Source organism: Mus caroli, chromosome 1 (assembly GCF_900094665.2).
Source record: "Mus caroli chromosome 1, CAROLI_EIJ_v1.1, whole genome shotgun sequence".
Lineage (NCBI taxonomy): Eukaryota > Metazoa > Chordata > Mammalia > Rodentia > Muridae > Mus > Mus caroli.
This window is the reverse complement of record NC_034570.1, coordinates 67,482,457-67,506,228: the sequence shown is the minus strand read 5'-3', so window position 1 is coordinate 67,506,228 and position 23,772 is coordinate 67,482,457. Positions and strand designations below refer to the sequence as shown.

The following is a 23,772-nucleotide window of genomic DNA, read 5'->3' as shown; positions in this document are numbered from 1 at the left end:
AGCTCCCTGCTGCCCATTCGGATCCAAATCTCAGATCCCAAAGCTACAAATAGCATGTTTACAATGCTGAGCCCAGCCCTAGCTCGGGCCTCCCAGTAAGACTCCTTCAGACAGACCCAGGGATCGGCATTCCTAATAATCCCTGGAAGAGTCCTTAGGAGCATCAGAATTAGAAGACACTCCCTAAACACTAGTTTAGCTTTAGTGCCCTCCACTCCTTTTCTCCTACTCTCTGCATCTGTGCCTTGATCTGTCTTTATCCTGGCCTCTGCTGATGCTGTCTTTAGTGCCTGGCATGCCTCCTCACAGGGTGCTGTTGGGAGAGAGCCTCCGCTCCTGGGTCCACATCCAAGTCAGCTGGGGATTTTCCTCAGATCTTTCCAAAATGATGACTCGCCCTGCATCTGGATCCCTGCCCTGGAAGAGTAAGGGCCCCTTGGTGCATGCAACCAAGTCCAGCATCCAGGGCTGAGTCCCTCTCCCAGGAGCTGCTAGAACGAGCAAGGAGAGAAAGCCAAATGACATGACTTGAGCAAGCCCTTGGTTCCACTGTGAACTGATCAACTGCCTGGAGAAATGCACAGGATACAGCCTGTGACAGACAGCAGAGGCCAGCCAACCTGCTCTGGAGCCTGAGGGCTTACTGCTCAGGACTGAAGGCAACCTGGGCATCTGGTATTACTAATCTTTCTAGTTTGTTGTCACCTGACCGGGACCCACGACCCTTCCCAGCTAGACCCTTCTCTGCCAAATCTCTTTGAGTCATGAACTCCTGCCTATTTCAGGTGGAGTGATTTGAAATGCTTGCATTGGCTGCTGAGGCTTAGATGAGCTGAGTCTGGTGACTTCTCAGCTAAGGAGCCTTAGTTCCCCTCCCCCCCAAGTCCCCACAGGTCCCTCTCATCTCCCTACCATCAGTTTATCCCACCCCTACCCTCTAGTGTCTGCCATTCTCTTTTGCCCTTCCTGTTCTGATGGATTGAAACCAGCCTTGTGTTCCGGCTTCTTGTGGTCCTGCTAAATAGGTTTTAATGTGACTGTGGTGGGAAGAGGGAGCCGGAGAGTGTGTGTCCTGGCATGGAGGCTGACAGCACTGACCTAGGTGTCCCTAAGAGGAGGAGGGAGGGTAAGAGTGCTCCACAGGTCGAGCACTGGAGCAGGGCCACCAGTGAAGCCCTGCTGGGTAGCAAGCATGTCCTTGCTTTTGCCCTTGTTACAAGGTAGAGGGCCACTCAGGGAAGGAAGGTTCTGTGGTCGCTAGGAGGGTGTGGCCTCTTTGGCCAGCACTAGGCAGCCAGGAGCAAATAGCACTCTCCTGGAGAATAAGAAATGTTTGCATTTATTTATATTTAGCAAACAGTATTTAATTACATAATTTACACCTCTTCGATTTTCTTCGTAAGACTTGGTGGCTTGAGAGTTGATATTCCGGACGTTGCAGCTAACAATAGCCCACGTGCGATAAGTTACACGGCAGAACAAGCTTAATATTGACATTTTCACAATCAATGAAGAGCGAGCGAGGCCTGGCTAGGAGGGGAGAGGAGGGGCCAGGAGGGGCCAAGAAGTCAGGTGCGGAGGGTGAGAATCAACCTGCTTGCTCCTGCCTGCCTCTGGGAACACTCTCCTTGTTCAAACTCCCGGGTAGATGCTGGTACGGTCCAGATGTTCTCAGAATGGACCATCACCAGTGGCTCTCAGGGCGGAGTGAAGATGTTTCAGGGTGGGGCAGGTGGGGCTGTGTAGTGCCTATAGAGGAAGCCTGGCCTGAGGCATGTGATGGCATCTGCTCTGTAGCCTCAATGGAAGGTCTGCAGCTGTCTAGGCTCACAGGAGGGAAGGCAACTCCTCCTGCCCTGGCCCAAGGGACCTGCCCTCCAGAGGCCACCTCAGAGGTCCCTGTGAATGGTAGCTCTTTTAGTACTTGTCTCCTCTGGGTGAAACCAGTAAACAGGGAGTCAGAAAGATAGGGCCAGAGAGTGAAGCCTCCTGTCCTATACTTTGCTCCTCTGGACACATGGGCAAGGAAGACAGAGGCAGCCATACAGACTCCTTTAGGAATCTGGCCCAGGGTAGGCTGGTGGCATTCTCAGGTCTTAGCCCTGGGAACCTGGGCTGTTGGGCAGAACTGCCCTGTGTTGCTTAGGACCAGTTGCTTGTGTAGGTCCTAAAGCCTCCGTGGAAACCGGGGACAGAGTTGTAGGTCTATGGACCTGCGAGGCATGTGTAGGAAGGTTGAGCTGGGTTGTCTAGCCAGCATCTCTAAGAACTCTTGAGTGACATGTGGTGGCCTGTGGCTTGTGGGCCCTTGTGCACAGGAGCACTGATTGTGGCATGCCTGTTTTGTGGTTGCCTGATCATTTGCTTTTGGGCCATAAGCTTCTGTAGGAGGGTTTGTTTTCAGTGGCTCTTATTTCTGGCCTGAGGGATAATTCTTGGGTATAGCAAGATCATTTGTATTTCTTGAAGTGTTTGTGGCTTTAAATTTAAATATTTATTTTGGATTATTCCTGACTTTTGTGTGTTCGTTCCCCACCCCTCTCTCTCCCCCTCCCTCTCTCTTTCCCTCTCCCCTTCCCTCTCTTCCTTGGTCCCTCCCTTCCTCTCTCTCCCTCCCCCCTCTGGGTTTAAGTAAGCAATGTAAGAAAATAGTTGTGGAATCCAGATTTTATGCTTGTTAAAGTAAATTAGTTCTCACCGAGAGCCTGGCTTTAACAGGTACTGCATATTTTTAATACATCCTTTTGCCTATCTCTGCCTCTGTTTCTCCATCTTTCCTGGAGGCACAATCCTACTTGAGTCACAGGACTTGCAATACTGCACGTGTCGAGTGCCTAGTAACATATCTCACACATGGAGATGGGCTCTGCATTCTAGCAGAGCCTGGCGTTTGGACATGTACACGGAACCCACTCCCCCACTGTGCTTCTCTGCCTTCCGTGAGCACCTGGTATGGGCACATCTTGCTATGTCTGACTGACTGACTGACTTCCAAGGCATGTGTATGTCTCGTGACTCTTTTGTCTGGCTTTGTGTATGACAGGAGGACCCTGGCTGGAGTTAGTGCAGCTTCTGGGTGCTGCCTTTTCCTCTGCCACTTAGGGTCTGGGCTGGAGAGTCAGAAGGAGGCATGTGGGGCTTGGGGGGAGTGGGGTGGGAGGGCTGGAGCTGGGCTGCTGACTCCTTAGGGTGTGAAGTCATTGAACTGCCTGGGCAGGGGCGGGGCAGCTTCTGAGTCAGCCCTCTGGCCCCAAGCCACAAAACAAGTCGGTCATTTTTTCCTTTCAGAGAAAGTGTTACCCTTGGGGGGTCCCCAGAGCTGTCTGCAGACAAAAGGGCACCCCTAAGTCCTCATACCGAAGGTCTACTGCTCAGGCCTAGCCTTAGCACCCCTCCCTTGCCCTACTCTGTAGGGACAGAACTTTTTCTGTTTGGCAAGGGTACAGAAGTCCAATCTTCCCATTCAGAGAGCTGCAAGGATCTGAAGGCTCGTTTGGGGGTGGGGGTGGGGGGGTGGGGGGGGCAGCCCTTAATCCCACTCTGATTCTCCTTCCTTTCCTTAGAGACCTGGATGTCCTGCATTAAGCCTGCTGGGAATCGGCTTGGGGTCCAGGAGGATGGGATAGTGCTCTGGGGGAAATATGGAGAAACTTCTGGAAATGTGACAGTGGGTGGGAAGAATGGCATTGTCTGAACTGTTCTGGCAAATTCTTTGTGTTAAGCTAAATTGTGGAAGGCGAGGGCCAGTTTGTCTTAGCCTAACTGTGACTCTGCAGCCCAACACTGAGCATGGGTGGATCCTGCCCAGTCCCCTACTGGCACTGGCACTCTCCAGCTCCTCTTGCGTGTACCTCCATGTCCTCCATGGCTTCCTGCCATCCTCCGGGACTCTCCTTGGCTCCCCTGGTTGTCTTCAGGGGAGGTCTGCGTCTCCATACTTAAACCTTCCATGTGCTTCTATTTGAGGAAATGCCTCACCTCCTGGCCTTGCTGGCTCCAGTCCAGGCCAGGACTCCTGGAATGGGAGTAGAGGAAGCTTTCTGAAGTGGGTACTGTAGGGGCTGAGCAGGCTCAGGATGTCACCTTTCAGTAATGAATGGTGCTCATGGTAACAGAAGTCCTGCCTCCCACGAGCTGACGTCTTACCATGACACCAGAGCAGGGCATTAACTCACTCAGCTGCAAGTGCATTGAGTTCAGTGAATAGGGCCTGGGCTGGCTTACACGGTTCAACATGATTCCATTACTGTCTCCATCTTATTCCGTGTGTGTGTGTGTGTGTGTGTGTGTGTGTGTGTATACATGTGTGTGCATGTGCACATGGAAACCAATGGACAACACCACCAAGTGTCTCTTCCTCATTCTTTCTCTACCTTATTATTTGAAACAAAGCCTTTCACTAGACTGGTAGTAGCTTGCCTGTTCAATTTGGCTGACCCAGGGATTTATCTATCTCTGGCTTTTTTTTTTTCTTTTACGTGAGGGATTGAACTCAGCTCCCCATTCTTGTGCAGCGAATGCTTTATGCATTGAGCCATCTTCCTAGCCTCTCACCCTCATATTAAAAGAAAGTTGCTAGGTCCATGGAGTAATTCATGCCTCTCTGGTTTGGAAGCTGGTGGTGTACCACAGCTGGGCACTGACCTGGTCCAGTCTGTCCAGTCTTATGCTCTACCTTGCTTGAAGCTGAGTGCAAGTGAAGACTCCCCCCAGAAACCTGGCTGGGGTGCTGGTGTACTCCCCTTTGCCATCCGCAGGGTAGTGAGAAGAGGTTTGGGGTTCAGGGGGCGGGAGTCTTTTAGCTCCTTTTGGGGGATTATGATTGATGAGTGTACCTGGCTGACTTGTGCTGCCTGCTGTCTCCCTTGTTGTCCCTGCAGAAGTGGTGGGACACACCCAAGGGCCGCTGGATGGGAGCCTGTATGCCAAGGTGAAGAAGAAGGATTCCCTGAATGGCAGTTCGGGGCCTGTCACTACTGCACGGCCTGCCCTGTCAGCCACTCCCAACCATGTGGAACACACCCTGTCTGTGAGCAGCGACTCCGGCAACTCCACAGCCTCCACTAAGACAGACAAAACCGATGAGCCAGTCTCTGGGGCTACCACTGCCCCTGCTGCCCTGAGTCCTCAGGAGAAGAAAGAGCTGGACCGCCTACTAAGTGGCTTCGGTGTGGATAGAGAGAAGCAAGGCGCCATGTACCGGGCTCAGCAACTCAGATCCCACCCAGGCGGGGGCCCGACTGTGCCCTCCCCTGGCCGCCACATTGTCCCAGCCCAGGTTCATGTCAATGGTGGGGCCCTGGCATCTGAGCGGGAGACAGACATTCTAGATGATGAGCTGCCCATCCAGGACGGGCAGAGTGGGGGCAGCATGGGAACGCTGTCCTCCCTGGATGGGGTCACCAACACCAGTGAAAGTGGCTACCCAGAGACCCTGTCCCCACTGACCAATGGCCTGGACAAACCCTATTCCACAGAACCTGTGCTCAACGGCGGAGGCTACCCCTACGAGGCTGCCAACCGGGTGATTCCTGTCCACAGCAGTCACTCAGCCCCCATTCGACCCTCCTATTCTGCTCAGGAGAGTTTAGCTGGTTACCAGCGTGAGGGACCCCACCCAGCCTGGTCACAGCAAGTGACCAGCGCCCACTGTGGCTGTGACCCCAGTGGTCTATTCCGATCCCAGTCCTTTCCAGATGTGGAGCCCCAGCTGCCCCAAGCTCCAACCCGTGGGGGTAGTAGCCGAGAGGCTGTGCAGAGGGGTCTGAATTCATGGCAACAGCAGCAGCCCCACCCACCTCCCCGCCAGCAGGAGAGATCCCCACTGCAGAGTCTTGCCCGCAGCAAGCCTAGCCCCCAGCTGTCAGCAGAGACCCCCGTAGCTGCTCTCCCAGAGTTCCCAAGGGCAGCATCCCAGCAGGAGATTGAGCAGTCCATCGAAACCCTCAATATGTTGATGCTGGACCTGGAGCCAGCCTCAGCAGCTGCCCCTCTTCATAAGTCCCAGAGTGTCCCTGGGGCCTGGCCAGGAGCTTCTCCACTCTCTTCCCAGCCCCTCTTGGGGTCTTCCCGCCAGTCCCACCCACTTACCCAATCCCGATCTGGCTATATCCCCAGTGGGCATTCTCTGGGAACCCCGGAGCTGGTCTCTTCTGGCAGGTCTTATTCACCTTACGATTATCAGCTGCATCCAGCTGGATCCAACCAGAGTTTCCGTCCAAAAAGTCCAGCCTCTTCCACCTTCCTTCCAAGCCCTCATAGCTCTGCGGGGCCTCAGGAGCCCCCAGCCTCTCTCCCTGGTCTCATCGCTCAGCCCCAGCTCCCACCAAAGGAAACTACATCAGATCCCTCCCGAACTCCAGAGGAAGAGCCACTGAACCTGGAAGGGCTGGTAGCCCATCGGGTAGCAGGTAACAGCTTTGGAGACCTGGGAAACCTCTCCCTATTCCCCCTCCCCTCCCTGTTTGGTCTCTGTTGTCTACTAGGGGAGAGGGAGAGGGGAGCACAGAAGAGGCTAGGGGCCTTTGACAACACAGTTTCAGCCTGAGGAGTTCTTAAGAGTGTGCACTCAGCCATCTTTCCTGTAAAGGTCATTTATTAGGTACCAAGCCAGGCATTGGGTCTCAAAGATCAGTGTCACTCCATGTCTTGGGAACTTTGCAGTTTGGTCAGGTAATAGGTACACAGATGGTTTTCACAGAGGGCAAATTATGTGGTAACAATAGAGCCAAGGTCCCAGTACAAAGCTTACCACCTAAGTCAATCAGGGAAGACTTTCTGGAGGCAGTGACTTGGGGGATAGACATTTTAAGCAGAAAGGAGACTCTGCCACCGCTAAAATGTTCACTGCCCCCAAAGTTCAGAGCCTTGGGACAGTGGTAGAGAAGTGGGTAGGGGGGCAATTTTAGGTGTTATTTCCCTCTAAGCTTTTCCCAGGAGGCCTGTGAGGGTCCCTGAAACAGCGGGGCTCTGTCTGATATTTACCATGATGGGGACTTCAGGAGTCTTGTCCTTGGCAAGACTAAGGTCTTCCTTGCTTAGCTGTTCTGTAAGTTCTTGCTAAGTCCTACTCGGTATGGGTGACTCCAGAGAGAGATCTGCAGAGGAACCTGCTGAGGGGAAAGAACCAAGAAAGAGCCAGTGGTCAGGGACCATGTCGGGAGGGACGGCTGTGAGAAACCCACTGCTCCAGTTTGTCATGCCTCTGCTCGCAGCCAAAGTGGGTAAGAAATCCTGCACCCAACAAAATGGTTGCCTTGGTTGTGAGGGGAAACCCAGGCAAGGGTGGCCCACAGACTGCACTGGTGCACAGTCTTGTTTGCAGTCTGTCTGCTGACAGGGTGGGGTGTCTTGATGAAGAAGAGGAAGCCAGGAATCTGCCTCTGTCCTCAGCTCCTTTTCCTAAATTTAGGGGCAGCTGAGTCACCATGCCAGCTGCAAGGCAGGAGGAGACGCCCTCCCTGGAAAGGGGAGATGTTGGTTTGAGGATGGAGTTCAGCAAACCAGTTGCTCTTGGGTTGGGCCCAAGGCTGGGCATGGGGGTGGAGACACCCTCCTCCTGAACTTCAGCATGAAGAACCCGCTCCCCCAACACCTCCCGGGTTCCACTCTTTGGCAGCTTTCAGTGAGCCATAGGGGCCTTGCCTCTGTGGAGAACTGTTTTTCCAGACTGGTAGCTTTGCATTACTAGAGCAAAGCCTGAGACCTGTATGTAGCTCTGTGGTTCTGGGGCAAAATCCTCAGCGTGGTGGTCCAGACGGGGCATCTGACCTGCTCACTCTGTCAGCTGGAACTCTCTCCTACCAGTTTTACTTTAGAGAGAGGAGGGCCACCCCAGGTCCCCAGTGTGTCATTCTCCCAGTGTTTATATAGCAGTGGCAGGCTCTGAAGGACAGTGGCACCCCAGTGTAATGATGAGTAGATCTAGGGGACTTCTGGACAGAAGGGGCCGGATGGATGTGCAACCTGTTCTGGAACCCTGCCCTATATCTTGCTAATGGCCTTGGAGGAGGGCCATCTTGGAGTGGGCCTTTATTCATACTCATTCTCCCAGCGTCGGAAAGTTTTACTGCCCACGTCTATATTTCATAGCCACTCAGGTGTTGGTTGCCATGATGTCACTGGGAGGAAGAATAATATTGTTGGGACCATGTCTCTGTTCCCTTACCTTGTTACCAATCTACACCAACTACGAGTGACTCAGACAGGAAATAAGCTGGGCTGCACAAAGGGGACAGTTTTACATAGTCACCGAAGCTATACAATTCCCCTTTTGGTCCATGCTCTGTAGGAACAGATTTTGTGTGCTTGAAGGGTCTGCTTTCACAGTGTCCTGAGCATCCTTTTAGCGGCTCTTTATCGCTTATGTAGGTCAAGGCCCAGGAAGAACCAATGTGTAGAACATTCTGGGAGCCAGGGTGAATAGACTTCCCGCACACTGCCGCTCTCTGCTTCTTTTACATTCTGCTACAAGGAGCTAAAGTATAAGAATCAGTTGAGTTACCTGGGAAGCTCAGATTGGGAGAGCCTTCCTAAGGCCATGGCCTTGACCTGGTTTCTCCTGTAGTTTACTCTTCCATCTTCATTCTGCTCCTTGGCTGGTCTCCATGCCCCAGTACTGTGTCCTGATTCATTGTGTGTGGACCCAGCTACCCCTCCTGTCTCTCCATGTTAAACTCTCAGAATCTAGTAGCAGTTTAACTAGAAACCTAAAGGGCAATCAAAATAAATACAGTCACCTGCTGTTGCCACTGTCATCCGACATTGGATTGGATATCCCAGCCAGGGCAGTAAGATGAAAAAAAGAAAATAAGGATCTGAGTTGGGGGGGGGGAGTCCTGTCCAAGTGAGGTATCTCATGCTACTGACTCTGTGATTGATTGGATCTATATCTGGTGCCTCTAGAGATGGAGATTTCAGCACATATTAGAAGACACATGCGTATCCTATCCTTAAGAAGTCAGGTTTAGGAGAGAGCTAGAATTTTAGGATGAAGTTATCTGTAATAAGAAGCTCAGAGGTGAGTGCTTGCCTAGAAAGCACAAGGCTCTGGGTTGGGTCCTCAGCTCTTGGGGAAAAAGAGAATTATGGAAACAAGTCCGTGAGAGAGAAATGGAGAGATGATTATTGTCTAGAGATGTTGGGAGATGTTGGTGGCCAGTGGAGTATGGTATACAGTTCAGCCACGATGAGTGTAGGTATGAAAGAGAGTGAGTTTTCTGGGTGGCGTGGGTTCACAGTAGGGCAGAAGACACGTTGGCAGAATGGTGAATGGCTACAGAACAGGAAGGGCAGCAGCCTGCCTGTCTCAGGATGTGTTGAGCACGGCCTAAGAAATCATGAAGAAGTTTAGTCTGGAGAACGATCCGTGGTCAGAGCAGTAGTTCTGGAGATGTGTCTGGTATGTCCTAGCAGGAAGGCAGAAAAGCGGGAGTGACTTCGATATGGAAGATGTGAGGTGCTTATCAAATAGCCCTGGTGGTGGAGTCCTGGGTGAGAGTACTGACTGCAGGCATGGATGAGACGAGATGATGCCATGCATACAACCAAACGCAGTGAGTGGCTTCCAGATGGACCAGTGCGGAGGTGTGTATTCAGGCAGCAGCTCTCAACCTGCTGGTTGTGAGGTTGAATGACCCTTTAACAGGGTTGCATATCAGATACCCTGCATATCAGAAGATAGTTACATTACAATTTCTAACAGTAGTAAAGTTATAGTTAGGTAGTAGCAATGAAAATAATCTTAGGGTTGGGGGGATCACCACAACATGAGGAACTGTATTAAAGGATTGCAGCATTAGAACAGTTGAGAACCACTGGTCTATGGCTTTGTGAATAGAAGAGTTCAGACCCCCCCCCCCCTAACGCAGGGCGAGGGGGAAGAAACTGATGTGATAGGAAGTGATTGCAGGATTCGGTTTGAGATGAGGGAGGCTCTCCAGGTACAGCTGCATGGCTTGAAAGACTGTAGATTCCAGAATCTTCCCAAGGGTAGAGGTTAATGCTGTAACTTGGAGGAGGTCTGTGTGATTGGGCCTGGAGAGAGAGAACTCAGGAAAGGGGTCACAAGGGAAGCGAAGGCGTGGCAGGATCTAAGTATGAGTGCTCAGGGTGGTGACAGGAGCCTGGTGCAGTGTGTCTTTCAAAGTCAAGATGGGAAAGGAGAGAGGGTGAGGGTGAGATCATGGGGTGGGGGTTGGGGAGAGAAACCCATCCGGGCTGGCCAATTAGGTAGACTGGGGATTTTCAAAGGGATATTTTCAGTTGAGTGCTGGTGACAGAAGCCAGACCCATGAGCGATGGGGAGGGGGTGGGAGAGGAGTGAAGACAGCTTGGCAGCTACTCATTGGAGTGGTTTTATGATAAAGGGGGCCAAGGGGGTTGTTGAGGTGTGGAGCAAGACATCAGAAGTTGTCTGTAACGGTCGATGTCATGAGTATGTTTTTAGGTAGAGATGGAGGGGAGCTGAAGATGGATGTAGGCAGAGGAAGAGATAAGACAGAAGGAGTTGCACAGAAGAGGTGTCTGGTAGCTCAGTGGGCATCTGAGCTCATCTCAAAGTCTGGATACTTCTTCACAAAACCAAAGGGGGTGCAAAAAAATGGAGTGGGAACCTGGCATCCAGTGTTAGGGCTTGGGTTGAGAAACAGCTGTTATAGTTCATTCTGCATCCAGGGCTTTAATCTGGGTTGATTGGTAGTCTAGGATCTTGGAAACTATTGACAACAAATAAAACCTTTCCCCTGGTGGCAGAAAGGACCACTAAAGTATTATAACATTTTAGGTGGAAGGTTAGATATCTTAGAGATAAAGCAGAAAGGTGCCTGAGGGAAGAGGAAGATGGTCGGGAGCGTGGGATGGTCGGGAAGACTTCACTGGGCAGTGAGGGGCTGTGTTTTCTGGAGCGGCCTGGGTAAAGCCCCCACAGCGTGAGTATGCTTCCAATGGCTACAGCAGAGTGGCCCACATGAGCTCTTAGAGGTAATGGAAATGAAGCGAATTTAAGTTTGGTCTGGCGGGTGATTCTAAGAACTTAGAGTTTTCATGTGTGGGCGTGTATGTGTTCTGAGAAGCCTTAGAAAGGATCCAAATAGTGACATCACCTGGCTTCTTCTAAAAGGATCTGTGTGGCCAAGATGGGAGGAGGGAGGCCCTTTCAGAGGTGGCTGCTATTGATCAGCACGGAAGGAAGCATGGAGGAGATGGGAGGAAAATGGTAGACTGTTTGAGAGGTCCAGCTGGGAAGATTTACAAACCAGCTAGATGTGGAACATAAGAGGAAAAGAAAAGAACAAAGGCAGGTCTTCATCCTGAACAGCTAAACAATAGAGGTGTTCCTGGGTGACGCAGGAACATGGGAGGAGCTGGCTTAGAGGGAATTCAGTGTGAGGTGCCCATGAGGCATCTGAGAAGGTCAGATTCTAATAGCCAGTGACTCACGGAAGAGCTTAGCAAGGCTGGGAGGAAGCAACCAGACGTGGGCCAGACAGAATGTACATGGGAAGTACCAGCCACTGGCACAGACTGTGGGACACAACGGCAGCTTGTTAGTCAGGGAGGAGAGGACAGTACGATGCAATGGGGCCTTCTACAGCATCCTGTAGGCTTATCCCAAGGCCTCCACTAGTGGTACCCAGTGGCTTTGGGCGGGAGCTAAAAGGATGAGGGCACCAGGGGGAGAAGATTGCTCAGGCTAGTGTGATCGAGGTACAAAAGGCTGAGGGATGCAAGGGATGTGACTTTGGTTCCCAGATTGGGAGGCTGTCCTGGGCTTAGAAGGGGTGGGTGCCCTTCAGAGAAGGTGGGGCTTTTGGATGCTGTAGGGTGACTGTCATGGGGAATAATGGGACTCCAGGCCCCAGACTGCCTGCCACCTCCTCTCTCTACTGGGGTTAGAAGGGAAAGCTACCTGCTCTTCGGTGGAGCAGAGGTCCTGTACCACCCTGTCTTCTTGTCTCCCTCCTTTCCCACCTCCCTCCAATGTGTGGCCCAATCCCAAAGTCAGAACAATGACTAACCCTGATTTTTTTCTTTGTTTTTTTTTTTTGTTGTTGTTGTTGTTCTGTTTCGTGTTGTTTAATGCCTTGTCCCCTTGCCTTCTCAATGTGTCCCATGTCCACCTGTCCCCTGTGCCATTGGTGGGTGCTCTCTCTGCCTGGTGCCTCCCCTTCCTGCCGGCTCCCCTGGGGTGTGGGTGGACAGTGTACAATGCCAGACTGCAGAGCCTGAGGCAGAGCCGCGGCTTCCAACCCTCTTCCCACTGGCGCCGATCTGCCTCCCTCTCTGGTGGGTTCCTCCGAGTCTCCTCCTCTGAAGCTCTGGGCCTTTGCTTTAGCTCCCAGCTTCTCTCCCATCCTCTTCCCCATGAGATTCCTTCCGAACCTCTCTCCTCTTTTCCTTCCTGCCCAGGCCCTCCCTCCCTCCCTCCCTTCTGCTTGGCTGAAGGTCTGATGCTTTTAGCTTGGCCTTGCCTGCTGATCCCAGGCCTGGAAGCGGTTAAGGGACCTTTCAGAGTGCCCTGTGGGAGATGATGGCCTTTCGGGTGAGGTGTCCAGTGAGGGTCCCAGCTGCCTATCCTCAGCCACCCCAGATGGGATGGTTTGGCCTTCAGGGCCAAGACTCAGAAAGAGCCAGACAGTGTTTCCATTGGGACCACTACATGTAAGACGAGAAGAGGTGTCCCAGTATCTTTTTTGCTACCCACTACCTCTCTGATGCTAGAACCCATAGCCTGCACCTGGCCTTTCCCCATCTGTGACTTTGGACGAGCCTCTCAACTTTTGAGAGCCCACATCCCGAGTCTGGAAAGCCCTGCCTTGCATATGTGGCACAGTGCTTTGACACGCTATAGATGTGCTGGTCCTACATCAAGTTCCCATTAAGTTGATTCTAGGACTGTGTCCACTAGTGTCCCCAACTTCTGAGACATACAGGCTACCTTTTCTGCTCGTTCCTACCTCTGAAGGCCAGTATCAGGGAGGAAGCCATGTACCCAAGTTTCCCCAGTGCCATGGTCTTAAGCAGTTCTCAGCAAAAGGGGATCTCCACTCCTGATAGCAATGCAATGCCTGCTGCCCCATGGACCCTTCAGCACCAGTTGACAGATATTGGGAAGATGGCTCTGGCATCCTGTCCATCCCTCTCCTTTCTCCTCCCTCTGCCTTTTTCTTGGCCCAGCAATGAGGGATGTAGAATAAGCTGGGCCCAGGCTCTATTCGGGTTCTGGAGCAGTGAACCTGTCCTGAGGGGAGCTGGCATGGCTTGCCCTAGAGCTGCTAGTGTGCTCTTGTGTGGCTTTCTAGTGCCCTGGCCCAGCAGGTGGCTTCCATCCTGAATCCTTACTTCTGGAGCCCTGGGCATGGAGCCGGATACCCAGTCCTACCACCGGAGCTGAGGAACCCAGTCTTTTTGGAGATTGGAAGGCTGGAAAGAAGAGCTGGGTCTGTGGGGGGTTGGGGGTAACCAGTATGTGGGTCAATGGGAGATGCCTTTGTTGATGACCGTGGTGACTCTGTGTGACTCTGGAGTGTATATCCGTGTGACTCAGAAAGAGTGGCAGTGCTTTGTCAAAGTGTTGGAGAGGGTGCGTGTATTTGTATGTGTATAGCTCTAGATCTGTCTCTAAATAGAGATGTAATCATATGCATGTTATCTGGTTTAAGACACTTTGGGTGGAGAACTGTCCCTCTAGTTGTAGGGCTGTCTCAGGGGCACTGAGGGCAGGGCTGACTATACACTGCTCCTAGGTATGTGGCAGCTCTCAGGCGTTCGGGGCAGATCCAGTGCCAGCCCCACGTAAAATAGCCCTTAGAGGATGACACAGGACTGACTGTGGGGCATTCTGAGCTGAAAGGCCACCTCCTTACCATCAGAGTATCCCACTTCTCAGTGTTTAGCAGCCTGGTGGGAAGAGCCTTCCAGAGTCCCTGATTGGCTTTGCTTTCCTCCTTAGCTTCATATGTTCCTAACTAAGGTCTGCTGTAGGGAAAGCTAGGGACCAACCAGGTCACTTGTTCTGTGGCCCTTCTTGTGGGGCTAAGATATACACTATCTGTCTCCGTGTCTGTCTGTCTGTCTGTCTGTCTCTGTTTATCTGTCTCTTTGTCTCTGTGTGTTTCTGTCTCTGTCTCTCTGTCTCTGTCTGTCTGTCTGTCTGTCTGTCTGTCTCTCTCTCTCTCTGCGTGTGTGTGTGTGTGTGTGTGTATGTGTGTGTGTGTGCGCACGTGCGTGCGCGTTCCTGTCTGTATTCATGTGGTAAACAAAGGCTTAGAGAGAAAGAATAGCCAGGAGACAGAGAAAGCCCTCAGTGAAGGCCTGCTTATGGAGCAGGCCCCCCTTTGATATTCAGTCAGTTTTGGGGGTGTGAGGTGGCTGTTTTCTCTGTGCCTCTATGCCTTTCTCTCTGTCTCTCTGCTTCTTCCTTGCCTCTCTCTGTGTGTCTCTATTTTTGTCTCTCTCTGTGTCTCTCTCCGGCTCTCTCTTTCTCTGACCCTGGTTGTCAGCTGGTGTCCAGAGTCACCAATTGGCTGAGGAACAATGAGGCACTCTTGTCTCCCCTCTACTGTGTCAGGCTTCCTCTCATAGAAAGAGACTAAAGAGAGGGACCATAGCTCTGCAAGCACTCTGGGTTAACGATGGGCTTGCCAAGGGGGACAACAGTGAGCCACTGTGTTCCAAGACTGTGCGTGCCCTGCCTGGCTGCTGGTGACATGGACTGCTCTCTGGGAATTATCAGCCTGTGGCAGTGGAATGTGTGTGTGTGTGTGTGAGGGGGGTGTCTTTCCTTTTCTTCAAGGGGAAACTTTGTCCTGCACTCCCCTCACTCTTTGGAGATCACTTGGTCTATCCCCCTGCCTCAGGTCAGAGCATGCTCCCATGTGCCATCCTGGCAATGACAGGGAAGGGAGCTGGAAAAATTCAGTTATACTTGCTGCCTAACTACCCTTTCTGGTGACTCACCACACCACAGGCTGTGTCCTTACACTAGCGTTGCCTTCTATGGACCTGAGCTTCGAGGCAGGGCCAGGAAAGGAAGGGTGAGAAGGTTCTGTCCCCCCACTCCAGGGGGGTGACTCCAACAGAAACAGATCTCCTTTCAAAAGCCAGCACAGGACCCCTGAACAGGGAAAAAGCAGAGAGGTTGCCAGAGACTGTGGTGGTGGCGGTCGGGTGAGGGGTGCCCCTGGAACTGAAGGCCGTTCTTACATGTCTCCCTCCGCCTTGGGTCTGAACTCTGCTCCATCCCCCCAGAACTTTTGTCCTGTTGCTCTTTGTCACAACATTATTAGAGAAGCAATGGATGTGTCTGGTTCTCTCTAATGTTTCTGCCAGGAATAAACTGAGAAGGAGGGCCAGGGCTGGTCCACACTTCCCAGAGGCCCACGCTGGGCAGGTCCTGGTTGGAGGAAAGAGGAGCGGGATTGAAGCCAGAGGCTGCTCGAGTTCTGGGAGCTTAGTGTTGCTGGCAGAGTCTGCTGTGGCTCCAGCTGTCCAGAACCACCCCCTCCCTTTACTCTCTGTAGATGTCCCCGGCAGCCCCTTCTCTGGACTGACACACCTTCTATTTTTCTTTTCTGGAAATCGGTATTCTGAGGGTAGGGGCTTATTTGCTTATTTGAGCAGAGAAAGTTTGGGACAGACAGGATGAAGTCCGTCTTGGTTTCTACTGTGCAGGTAGGAGAGCTGCCTCTGATTAACAGCACAAATTGGAGAGTCTAGTGTGCCTTCTGCCTTCTGCATATCACGTGTACCACTGGCAGCTGGTCTTGCTATTCTCTGACAGGCCCCAGAGCCTCCACCCCAGAGCCCATGCATGGGCATCACAGTAACTGTGTGTGAGTGAAGTGCTTCTGCCCCAGCACTTTGCTGTTTACATCAAGCAGGAAGGCTACCTGGGCAGTGCAGGCCATTGCAACTGTGTGGCTGTGGCAAGGGAGGGGTTGGGGACCACCTGGGCTGTGCAGATCCCTTTGCAGAGGATGAGAGGGGATTCAGGCTCCCTAAGGGTGAGTCCCACTGGATTGTTCTGGCTATATTCCTGAAGGCCAACATTGTGTGTGTTTATACATGTATGTGTACAAGCATATACTCCTGCCTGTGGCTAGGGAGAGGGTCCCAGAGGTGTGTTCATGTTCCGAGCTCATGTGACCTTCATTAGTCCTGGTGTTGATGATGGCAGAGATGAGACTTTAAGATAATTAGGCCTAGGATTCCCACCCTCAGGGTTGGGCCTTGGCTGCTGAGACCTGGGAAGTCAGTATTCTAGGATTCTGGAAGCCAACACAGTGAAATAATGGATTCCATACCTTGGGCCAGCTGTGGGGAGAGAAGATGGAGAGGAGGCAGGGTGAAGCTAACATGGACAGCGTTTGTGGTGAACTGAACAGGACGTGGGGACAGGGAAGACGGAGCCCCTTGCTCTTCTTTGCTTGCCCTCTGCCAGGATAGGATGTGGTAGGGGTCTTGGCCTCCTCCGTGGTCACAGCCACCGTCAGATGATGATATGAAGAGGATTGCTGAAGGGCAGCTGTAGGGGGAGTTAGTTTAGAGGTTTCAGGGGTGTGCTGGTTGAAAGCCAGGGGACCCCTGAGATCAGAACCACCACAGAAGCCTGCTGTGGTTGGAGACTCCAGAGCGTGACTTGGTCATTCCTTTGTTTTCCACTGGGAGCACCATGTGCAAGATGATGCAGTTTAGTCCTTTCCAAAAGCCCTTCCCAAAGGCTCCATGTTGCTTGTTGGTTGATGCAGTTGCCTTGGAGACCTTCCCTTCCCTCCTCTGGAAGTTCTGGCCTTCTGCCTCTGGGGGTTGGAAGGAGCTGACATCTGTTTCTTGTATCAGTCCTTTGTGCTCTCCGTCCAAATCCTATGCAAAGTAGAGACTCCTCTTAAAGGCAGAGGCCAAGCTAAGCAAATCCCCCTGCCACCCACTGGGGGGAATTTAGGGTTTGAGCTAAGTTGGGAACAGGAAGGCATGGTGAGGAGGACTGAGGGGATGTGGCCCACTCCAGTTCAGCCCCCAGCCGAGGTGCTGCCTTTGTGTTTGGGGGTGTTAGGTGGGATTACATCATTCTTTATTCAACTCATTGCTTTCCATATCCTGCCCTTCCTCCCAGGGGTTCAGGCTCGGGAGAGGCAGCCTGCAGAACCCCCAGCCCCACTCCGGAGGCGGGCAGCCAGTGATGGACAGTATGAAAACCAGTCTCCGGAGGCCACATCCCCCCGTAGTCCTGGGGTCCGCTCTCCCGTCCAGTGCGTCTCCCCTGAGCTGGCTCTTACCATTGCCCTCAATCCTGGAGGACGCCCCAAAGAGGTGAGTCCTTGAGTTGATGAGACCTGGATTCACAGCAGGGAGCAGAGTCCATTGGGCATCTCCAGGAGCCTGAGAGTCAAGTGCTGTTACCTCTTGAGTGACTCCTCCCTCCCTGCATCCTCCCTCACCCATGGTCTCCTCTCTTCAATAGCATTTGTACCCCAACTTTTTTGCTTTAACACTGAGACTGAAGGTCTCTTCTTGATCCAAAGAAAGAAAGTTCTTTAGGGAGGTGACAAGCATCGTGGGGGTGGCATACGGTACTCCCAAGACTTACAGTCCAAAGTGGGTCAGGTAGACTGGCAAACATCTTTTTGAGCCTTTCAGAAATAAGGCTTTTCTAAGAATATTTTACTTTGTGCCCAAATCACTCCATTGCTGAGAAATTTCAGTAGTCATAGGCAGTGGGTCTTGAACTTCCATGGCAGAAGAACTGCCAAGGAGTGTGTTTAACCCTTTCATTTCCAAATGCCTCTGCAGAGGCACCAGCATAGCAGATCTGTTACAGGACCCAGGAATCTGCATTTTGAAATAGCCTGATGTAGGTGGACTCACTTAGAACTTCATGCCTAGGGCATTGTTCTGCAGAGGCAAGGCCCTTTTCTGTGACCCTGTTCTGAAGGAGTTCTGCCTAAGCTTTAGTATGGACTTGCAAACAGCCACTCCCCAACTTAGCCACCAATAAGGATTTGTTGAGGCAGTGAGTGGTCAGCATTTGGGCTTACCTGGATGAGGTAGAGAGTCAAGCTGGAGAGGGAATATGTGGGCAGCCAAACTTGCTGCCCTTGTGCCCAGGATCACCTGAGGAGGAACCTCTCCTCAGAGCTTCCTTCTCTCTCCCCTTCTGTTCTCCCGGCAGCCTCATTTGCATAGCTACAAGGAGGCCTTTGAGGAGATGGAGGGGACCTCCCCAAGCAGCCCGCCACACAGTGTGGGTAAGAGCACCTGCTAAGCCTATTTCCCCATGCCCTCTTCAAGGTTTCCTCACTAGTCTGTGTGATTGTCCCAGGTGTGGGGTTAGGGGCGGGGTGTGTGTGTGTGGTTAGTCAGTGGAGTGGGGAAAGGGCTGGAACTGATTGCCTTTTACTCCACAGCTCACCCCAATCTCTACTCTATCGCTATGTGTTCTCTACCCTCTACTCTCAACCTAAGGATGAGACCGGCTAGGACTTAGCACCCAGAGTTTGACTGCAGGTCCTGGCTCTATATGCTGGCGCTTTCTGTGTAGACTGACTCAGTTTTCCCCCATGCAATACTAGTATGAAATCCTCTATCCTCTCTCTTGTTTCTGATGCCCTGCCTGTCCGTATCCAGGCACCTTCATCTCAGGCACCCTGTGTCGCTTGTGCTCTCTCATACACATACGCTCTCTCATGTCATCCTTGACCTCCCAGAAGGGCATTTAGTTTGCATTCTCAGCGTATTCACTGGAGAGGCTGTTCCCTGAAGAACAGATAGAGAGGATTGCTAAGTGTGCCCCGAGTTGGTCAGTGTTTCTTTCTATAGGGGAAGTGGCTTGAGAGGAATTGGGGGACGTTGCTGTAGGGAAAGTGATGGGGTCATACTAGGTGGTAAGGGACACAAGACCTTAAAGAAAGTAGACATGGATGATGCTCAGTTCTTAGGTCATCTGGGCCTGGCCTGAGTGTCCAATAGTCCCCGAGAGAAGGAAGGCCAGCAGGAAGTGTTGCCTGAGCCTGGCTGTGCATCCCCTGGGGTATGGCTGTCCTTCACAGGGACAGAAGGTAGACTGAGTGTATGGCTGCTATCCCAGGCATACAGGAAGCTAAAGCTGGGACTGCAATAGTCCTGGGGGGGGGCATGGCTCCTAATGCCCAGTGGACACAGCATGGGCACACACACAGACACACAGACACAGACACAGACACACATATACTCACACATTTATGATTTAAAACTCCCTATGTGTCAGGATGCTAGTGAAATCAGTTGTAACTTTTTAGTAAATCTGAAAAATTGTCATTTCAATAGAGAAATCAGAATTTCAATATCAATATTTAATTGAGATGGTCTATAATATCAAAAATATTATAAGATGACTTAGTGGGTAAGGCGCTTGCTATGCAATCATGAAAACCTGAGTTTTGACCCTTAGCCCCCCTACAGAAGAAAAGCCAGGAGCACCTGTAGTCTCAGCTCTGGGTGCCAGGACAAGCAGACGCCCAGGTGCTGGCTGGCCAGTCTCGCTGAATCCACAGACCCAGTCTCAAAGTGAGATGGAGAGTGCTGAAGGAAAGCATAGCTCTCAGCCTCTGATTTCCATGTGTGCATGCCTCGGGCACATGTGCCCACATGAATATACTACATGTGTACACACAGAGAATTTATTTTCAAGGATAGCAGTGGCATTAATGTTAGTATTTTTTTAATATAGCTCTAGTCTAAAATATTGAGTTGGCAATATTGGCATTTTAAAAATGAGCCAAGTGTGGTACACACTGATAAGTTTATCACTCAAGAGGCTGAAACAGGGGGATCGCGAATTTGAAATCAAGAGCCCATCTCAAACCAAAGAAACAAACAAACAACCCCCCCAAAAAAACCCAAAATGAAAACAAAATACTAAACAAACACAAGTGTTATTTTGTGTTATTTTAAAAATTATATTTGCACACATTTTGAATTCTTGTGTGTATTTTGTATACCTAGCACAGCTCAGTTCAGATTAGCTAACCCCAAATGCTCAGGAGCCGGGTGATCCTAGAACAGTTGTACAGACCCAGGACACCTGGCTGGCTTACAAGCTGGCTTTGTGGCTTCTTGCGGCTAGATGCCATCTCTCTTCCAGGTCTTGCCTAAACCTTTACAGCTTCTTCCATTCCCCACTGCATCCACAGCTCTGAGGGCTGGATAACCCCTGCTGGGAATGGAAGCCATGGTAATTGTACCAGAATTGTCTCCCGTGGGGAGTCATGGGTGCCCTGGGGACAGATATAAGTCAGAAGTTTCATAAATGCCTCGGGCTGGGGAAGAGAGGTTGGAAGACGGAGAAATGCAAGGAATGTTTCTTTCAGGAAGGAGAGGGCCGCTTGCGTTCAGAGTCACCCACTCCCTATGTCAGTATAAGGGCCACATTGCTCGGGTCTGGGAAGCCAAAGATAGGGGTGGGGAGGAGAAAACCAAGTAAAGCCGGCTACTATTTGTGAACCCCCTTCCCTTTCTCCTTGATCCCCTGACCCTCAGATGCACCTGCTGGATAGCAGATGTGAGCCGGGATGGGGACTTCTCCCACAAATTCTGCTCTCTGCAGCTCATTCTTTCATGCTGATGCCATTCGAACAGGCATGTGGGTGACAGACATTACTAAGTGACAGAGACGTGCTCATGAGCAAACCATGAATGTTAGCCGTACAACAAAGGGAAGACCTTACCTGACTCAGTCGTGTATATGTTGCATGCACTTGTCTGTTGGGATGCCTAACAATAGAGAAAAGGAGCAAAGAAGCAGGTCTCATCTGTCCTTGTGATGTCCCCTGTTTGGGCACATGTGTGTGCATGTGTGAGTGGGTGTCTGCGTTCTTGCATGCATACGTGTGTGTGTGTGTGTGTGTGTGTGTGTGTACGTACACTCACCTGCACACACACAGATAAGCTATGCCTGCTACTCACACTGAAGGATGGTACTTTGTTGTTGCTGTCTGTTTCTTAAAATAATGACCATAGAGCCAAGTTTGGGTCCTGGCCATATGCAGGCTACTTACTAATCTCCTAAGGGGCTGTACTTTCTCCTGGCTGTCAAGATCCCCGACGTGAGCCCCAGGCCTTATTTCTTTACTTCTCAGAAACATGGCAGCTGCCACTGACCTATCTCGTGACTGGGCACGATACTACCCCTGTCGCTTGGCTCAAAGTCCTTGGCTGATGGGAAAAAAGCTGGGCAGCCCTTTCTGACCTCGTGTGATATGTGACACTTGTAACCCAGATGGGTCACTCAGGAGGAGCCTCATTTCACCCAGGAAGCTGTGCTCTTGTGCTCTTGACAGAGGAGTGCTGGTTCCTCCCCCCCCCCCCCCAGAGTACCAAGCCTCACTCTAACAAGGGCTCTCTTGCAATTTTGAATGGACCACATGGCCTAGGGCTGCTGAGGGATGGTGAGGTCCCTGCCTGTGATGTTCAGCTCCGCTTTTCAAGATGTGTCCTGTAGAGACTGTGGTTCCCTTGTCTTCCGATTGTGTGAGTGGTTTACACAGACTGTATGTATGCGTGCGTGCGTTCGTGTGTGCGTGCGTGCGTGCGTGTGTGTTTGTGTGTGTGTGTGTGTGTGTGTGTGTGTGTGTAGAGAATGCCGGGGAAAGAGGGAGTGGCAAGTTACTAGTCTTAGAGAGAGGCAAGGATACTGGAAGGAGCCCACTGTGTTTAATAAGTCTTCATGAGATAAAGGGAGTGCAGCAGTAGAGAGGAGCCAGAGAGGTCTCTCAGTGGTGGGCAAGGGTCAGGACAGGGTGTCCTTGTGAATTCTCTCCCTTTCAAGCTGAAATGTGTAGGCAGGGAAGGTCAGAGGAGGCAGTTCAGCAGGGGGAGAAAGGGGACTTTGGGGCTGATTCTTGGTCACCCAGGCTTCACCACCACACACTGTTATTACCCTGATGTGACCTCACTTCCTGCATCTTCCCCTCTTCTTTCCACGCAGCGCGCTCTCCTCCAGGTCTGGCCAAGACTCCCCTGTCTGCTCTGGGCCTGAAACCCCACAACCCAGCGGACATCTTGCTGCACCCCACAGGTGGTGAGTGGCTGGAAGGGAGGGAGGGAAATGGCCAGGGAGGCCAGGAGGAACCAGTAGCCTGGGCAGGTGTTCTCAGTCGATTCCTCACAGAGCAGAGGTTTGGGGACCTTCCTGGGAATGAGGAGGATGCCTAGGGGTGAGGGGTAGGGGGTGGGGGAGTGGAGCCCTCTGAAGGCATTGGGTGTTCTTCCTGCCTACTGCTATCTTCTGGGCCTTCAGATTTTGAGACCTGCTTCCAGTTTTGTTGGAGTTGGTCAGACCTGTGTCCCAGCACTTGTGTGTGTACACATAGGTGTGTAGAGAGGCATGCCTACTGTTTGGTGACAGCCTCTCACCCTTGCCCAGTGGCTCCTATGCTGAGCAGCCCAACAGAGGCTGGAGCATGGGTGTTTTTTCTTGTTTGCCCACAAAGCTTTGCCTGAAAAATGAGTCACTTCCAGTGCCCGTGCTGTCTACCCTCCCCCAACTGTTTTACCGTCAGCCCCAGCTTCCTCTTCCTAGAAAGGTGCTTACTGCCCCGAAGTGGACTCCGTTCACCCCGTGTTCACATGCCCAGTGCCAGCAGCTTTTGACCCTGAGAATAGGAGCTGGACCCCAGGGCCTCCCCCCAACCACCCCAAGACCACCTGTATTAGTTATGAGGTGGATGACCATGGGGGAGGGGGATGGCTACTGTCTGCAGTGAATGGTTACCAGACCCATTCCTCTATCTCCTGTTCATCCCCTAGTTTTTTTCTGTGGGGAGGGAGACAAGAGTCCTGGGACTTTTGATGGCAATTTGGAGTCTGTTGAACTAGAGAGAGACTCTAATTTTGAAGCTGAGCTGGGGCTCTTGGGGTCAACGTTTGCTTTTTTCTTCAGTTGCCAGAAGACTGATCCAGCCAGGTAAGAGGGTAGTTATATGCACTTGTAAACAATGCAGGCACTGGCTTAGGCACAGCCTCCACGTGCTCCACCTATGATCACGGGCAGACACACCCAGCCATCACAGAGACAAAGGGCCAGAGGCCTTCTCTCACTAGCCAGCATGCTATTACCTGATGCTTGGTCCACACAAGGCCTGGCTGCAGAGGCTGGGAGGGACCAGGCTCTTGAGTGAGGTTCTGCGCAGAGTAGATCTCAGCTTCCAGCCTCCCTTTCTTCAGCAAATTCTTTCTCTAGACGTAATCCTGATAACTTCTCTCTCTCTTTCTTGTCCTGGCTCTTCCTCTCGTCTTTATCATCTGCCCTTCTTCCTTCCTGCCTCTCCTCCTCCTGTCTCTCTTCTCCTCCCTCCCTCAGAGGAAGATGAGGGAGAGGAGGTGACTAAGCCTCCAGAAGGTAAGTGCACTTAGCTGTGTGTGGCTCCCACTCTCTACGTCTGTGGATGGCTTTTCACGTGGAGTTTGACAAGGCTGGCTTTGGATAGATCTCTTTTCTCACCTTCTCTCAAGTGACTAGGCATTTAACCTTCCTGTCCCCACCCTCTGACAATGAAATGCCACTCTGGGCACTGCCTGAATGCTGCCTGGGAAATTTGTTGCCATTGGGCACCAGTTCAGGCACAGTTAGTACCCAGGCGCCAGCAGGGTGCCACCTTGTTGACAAAAATACCCCTTGTGCCACTTCCTTTCCCAAAGGCACATACACTACCTGGCTGTGTGTAGTGAACACAGAGGGATTGGGAGGGGTAGAGGGAACAGGACCTCTCGCTTGGCCACTCAGGCGTTTAAGCCTGT

General features: G+C 51.9%; 1 protein-coding gene across 15 annotated transcripts in view; it reads left to right on the top strand.

Annotated features, from left to right (window-relative positions):
- The window catches only part of Tns1 (tensin 1), a 213,655-nt gene that overhangs the window by 164,506 nt on the left and 25,377 nt on the right, over positions 1-23,772 (top strand). For 9 of the 15 annotated variants that reach the window (XM_029474263.1, XM_029474289.1, XM_029474317.1 and 6 more), the window contains 7 exons: positions 4,881-6,410; positions 12,202-12,285; positions 17,114-17,310; positions 18,170-18,245; positions 21,962-22,054; positions 22,916-22,939; positions 23,336-23,374. In XM_029474263.1, the coding sequence (XP_029330123.1) occupies positions 4,881-6,410; positions 12,202-12,285; positions 17,114-17,310; positions 18,170-18,245; positions 21,962-22,054; positions 22,916-22,939; positions 23,336-23,374 (2,043 nt within the window). The remainder of the gene's footprint in view (positions 1-4,880; positions 6,411-12,201; positions 12,286-17,113; positions 17,311-18,169; positions 18,246-21,961; positions 22,055-22,915; positions 22,940-23,335; positions 23,375-23,772) is intronic. The other 6 variants (XM_029474282.1, XM_029474267.1, XM_029474273.1 and 3 more) reach the window with 6 other exon arrangements.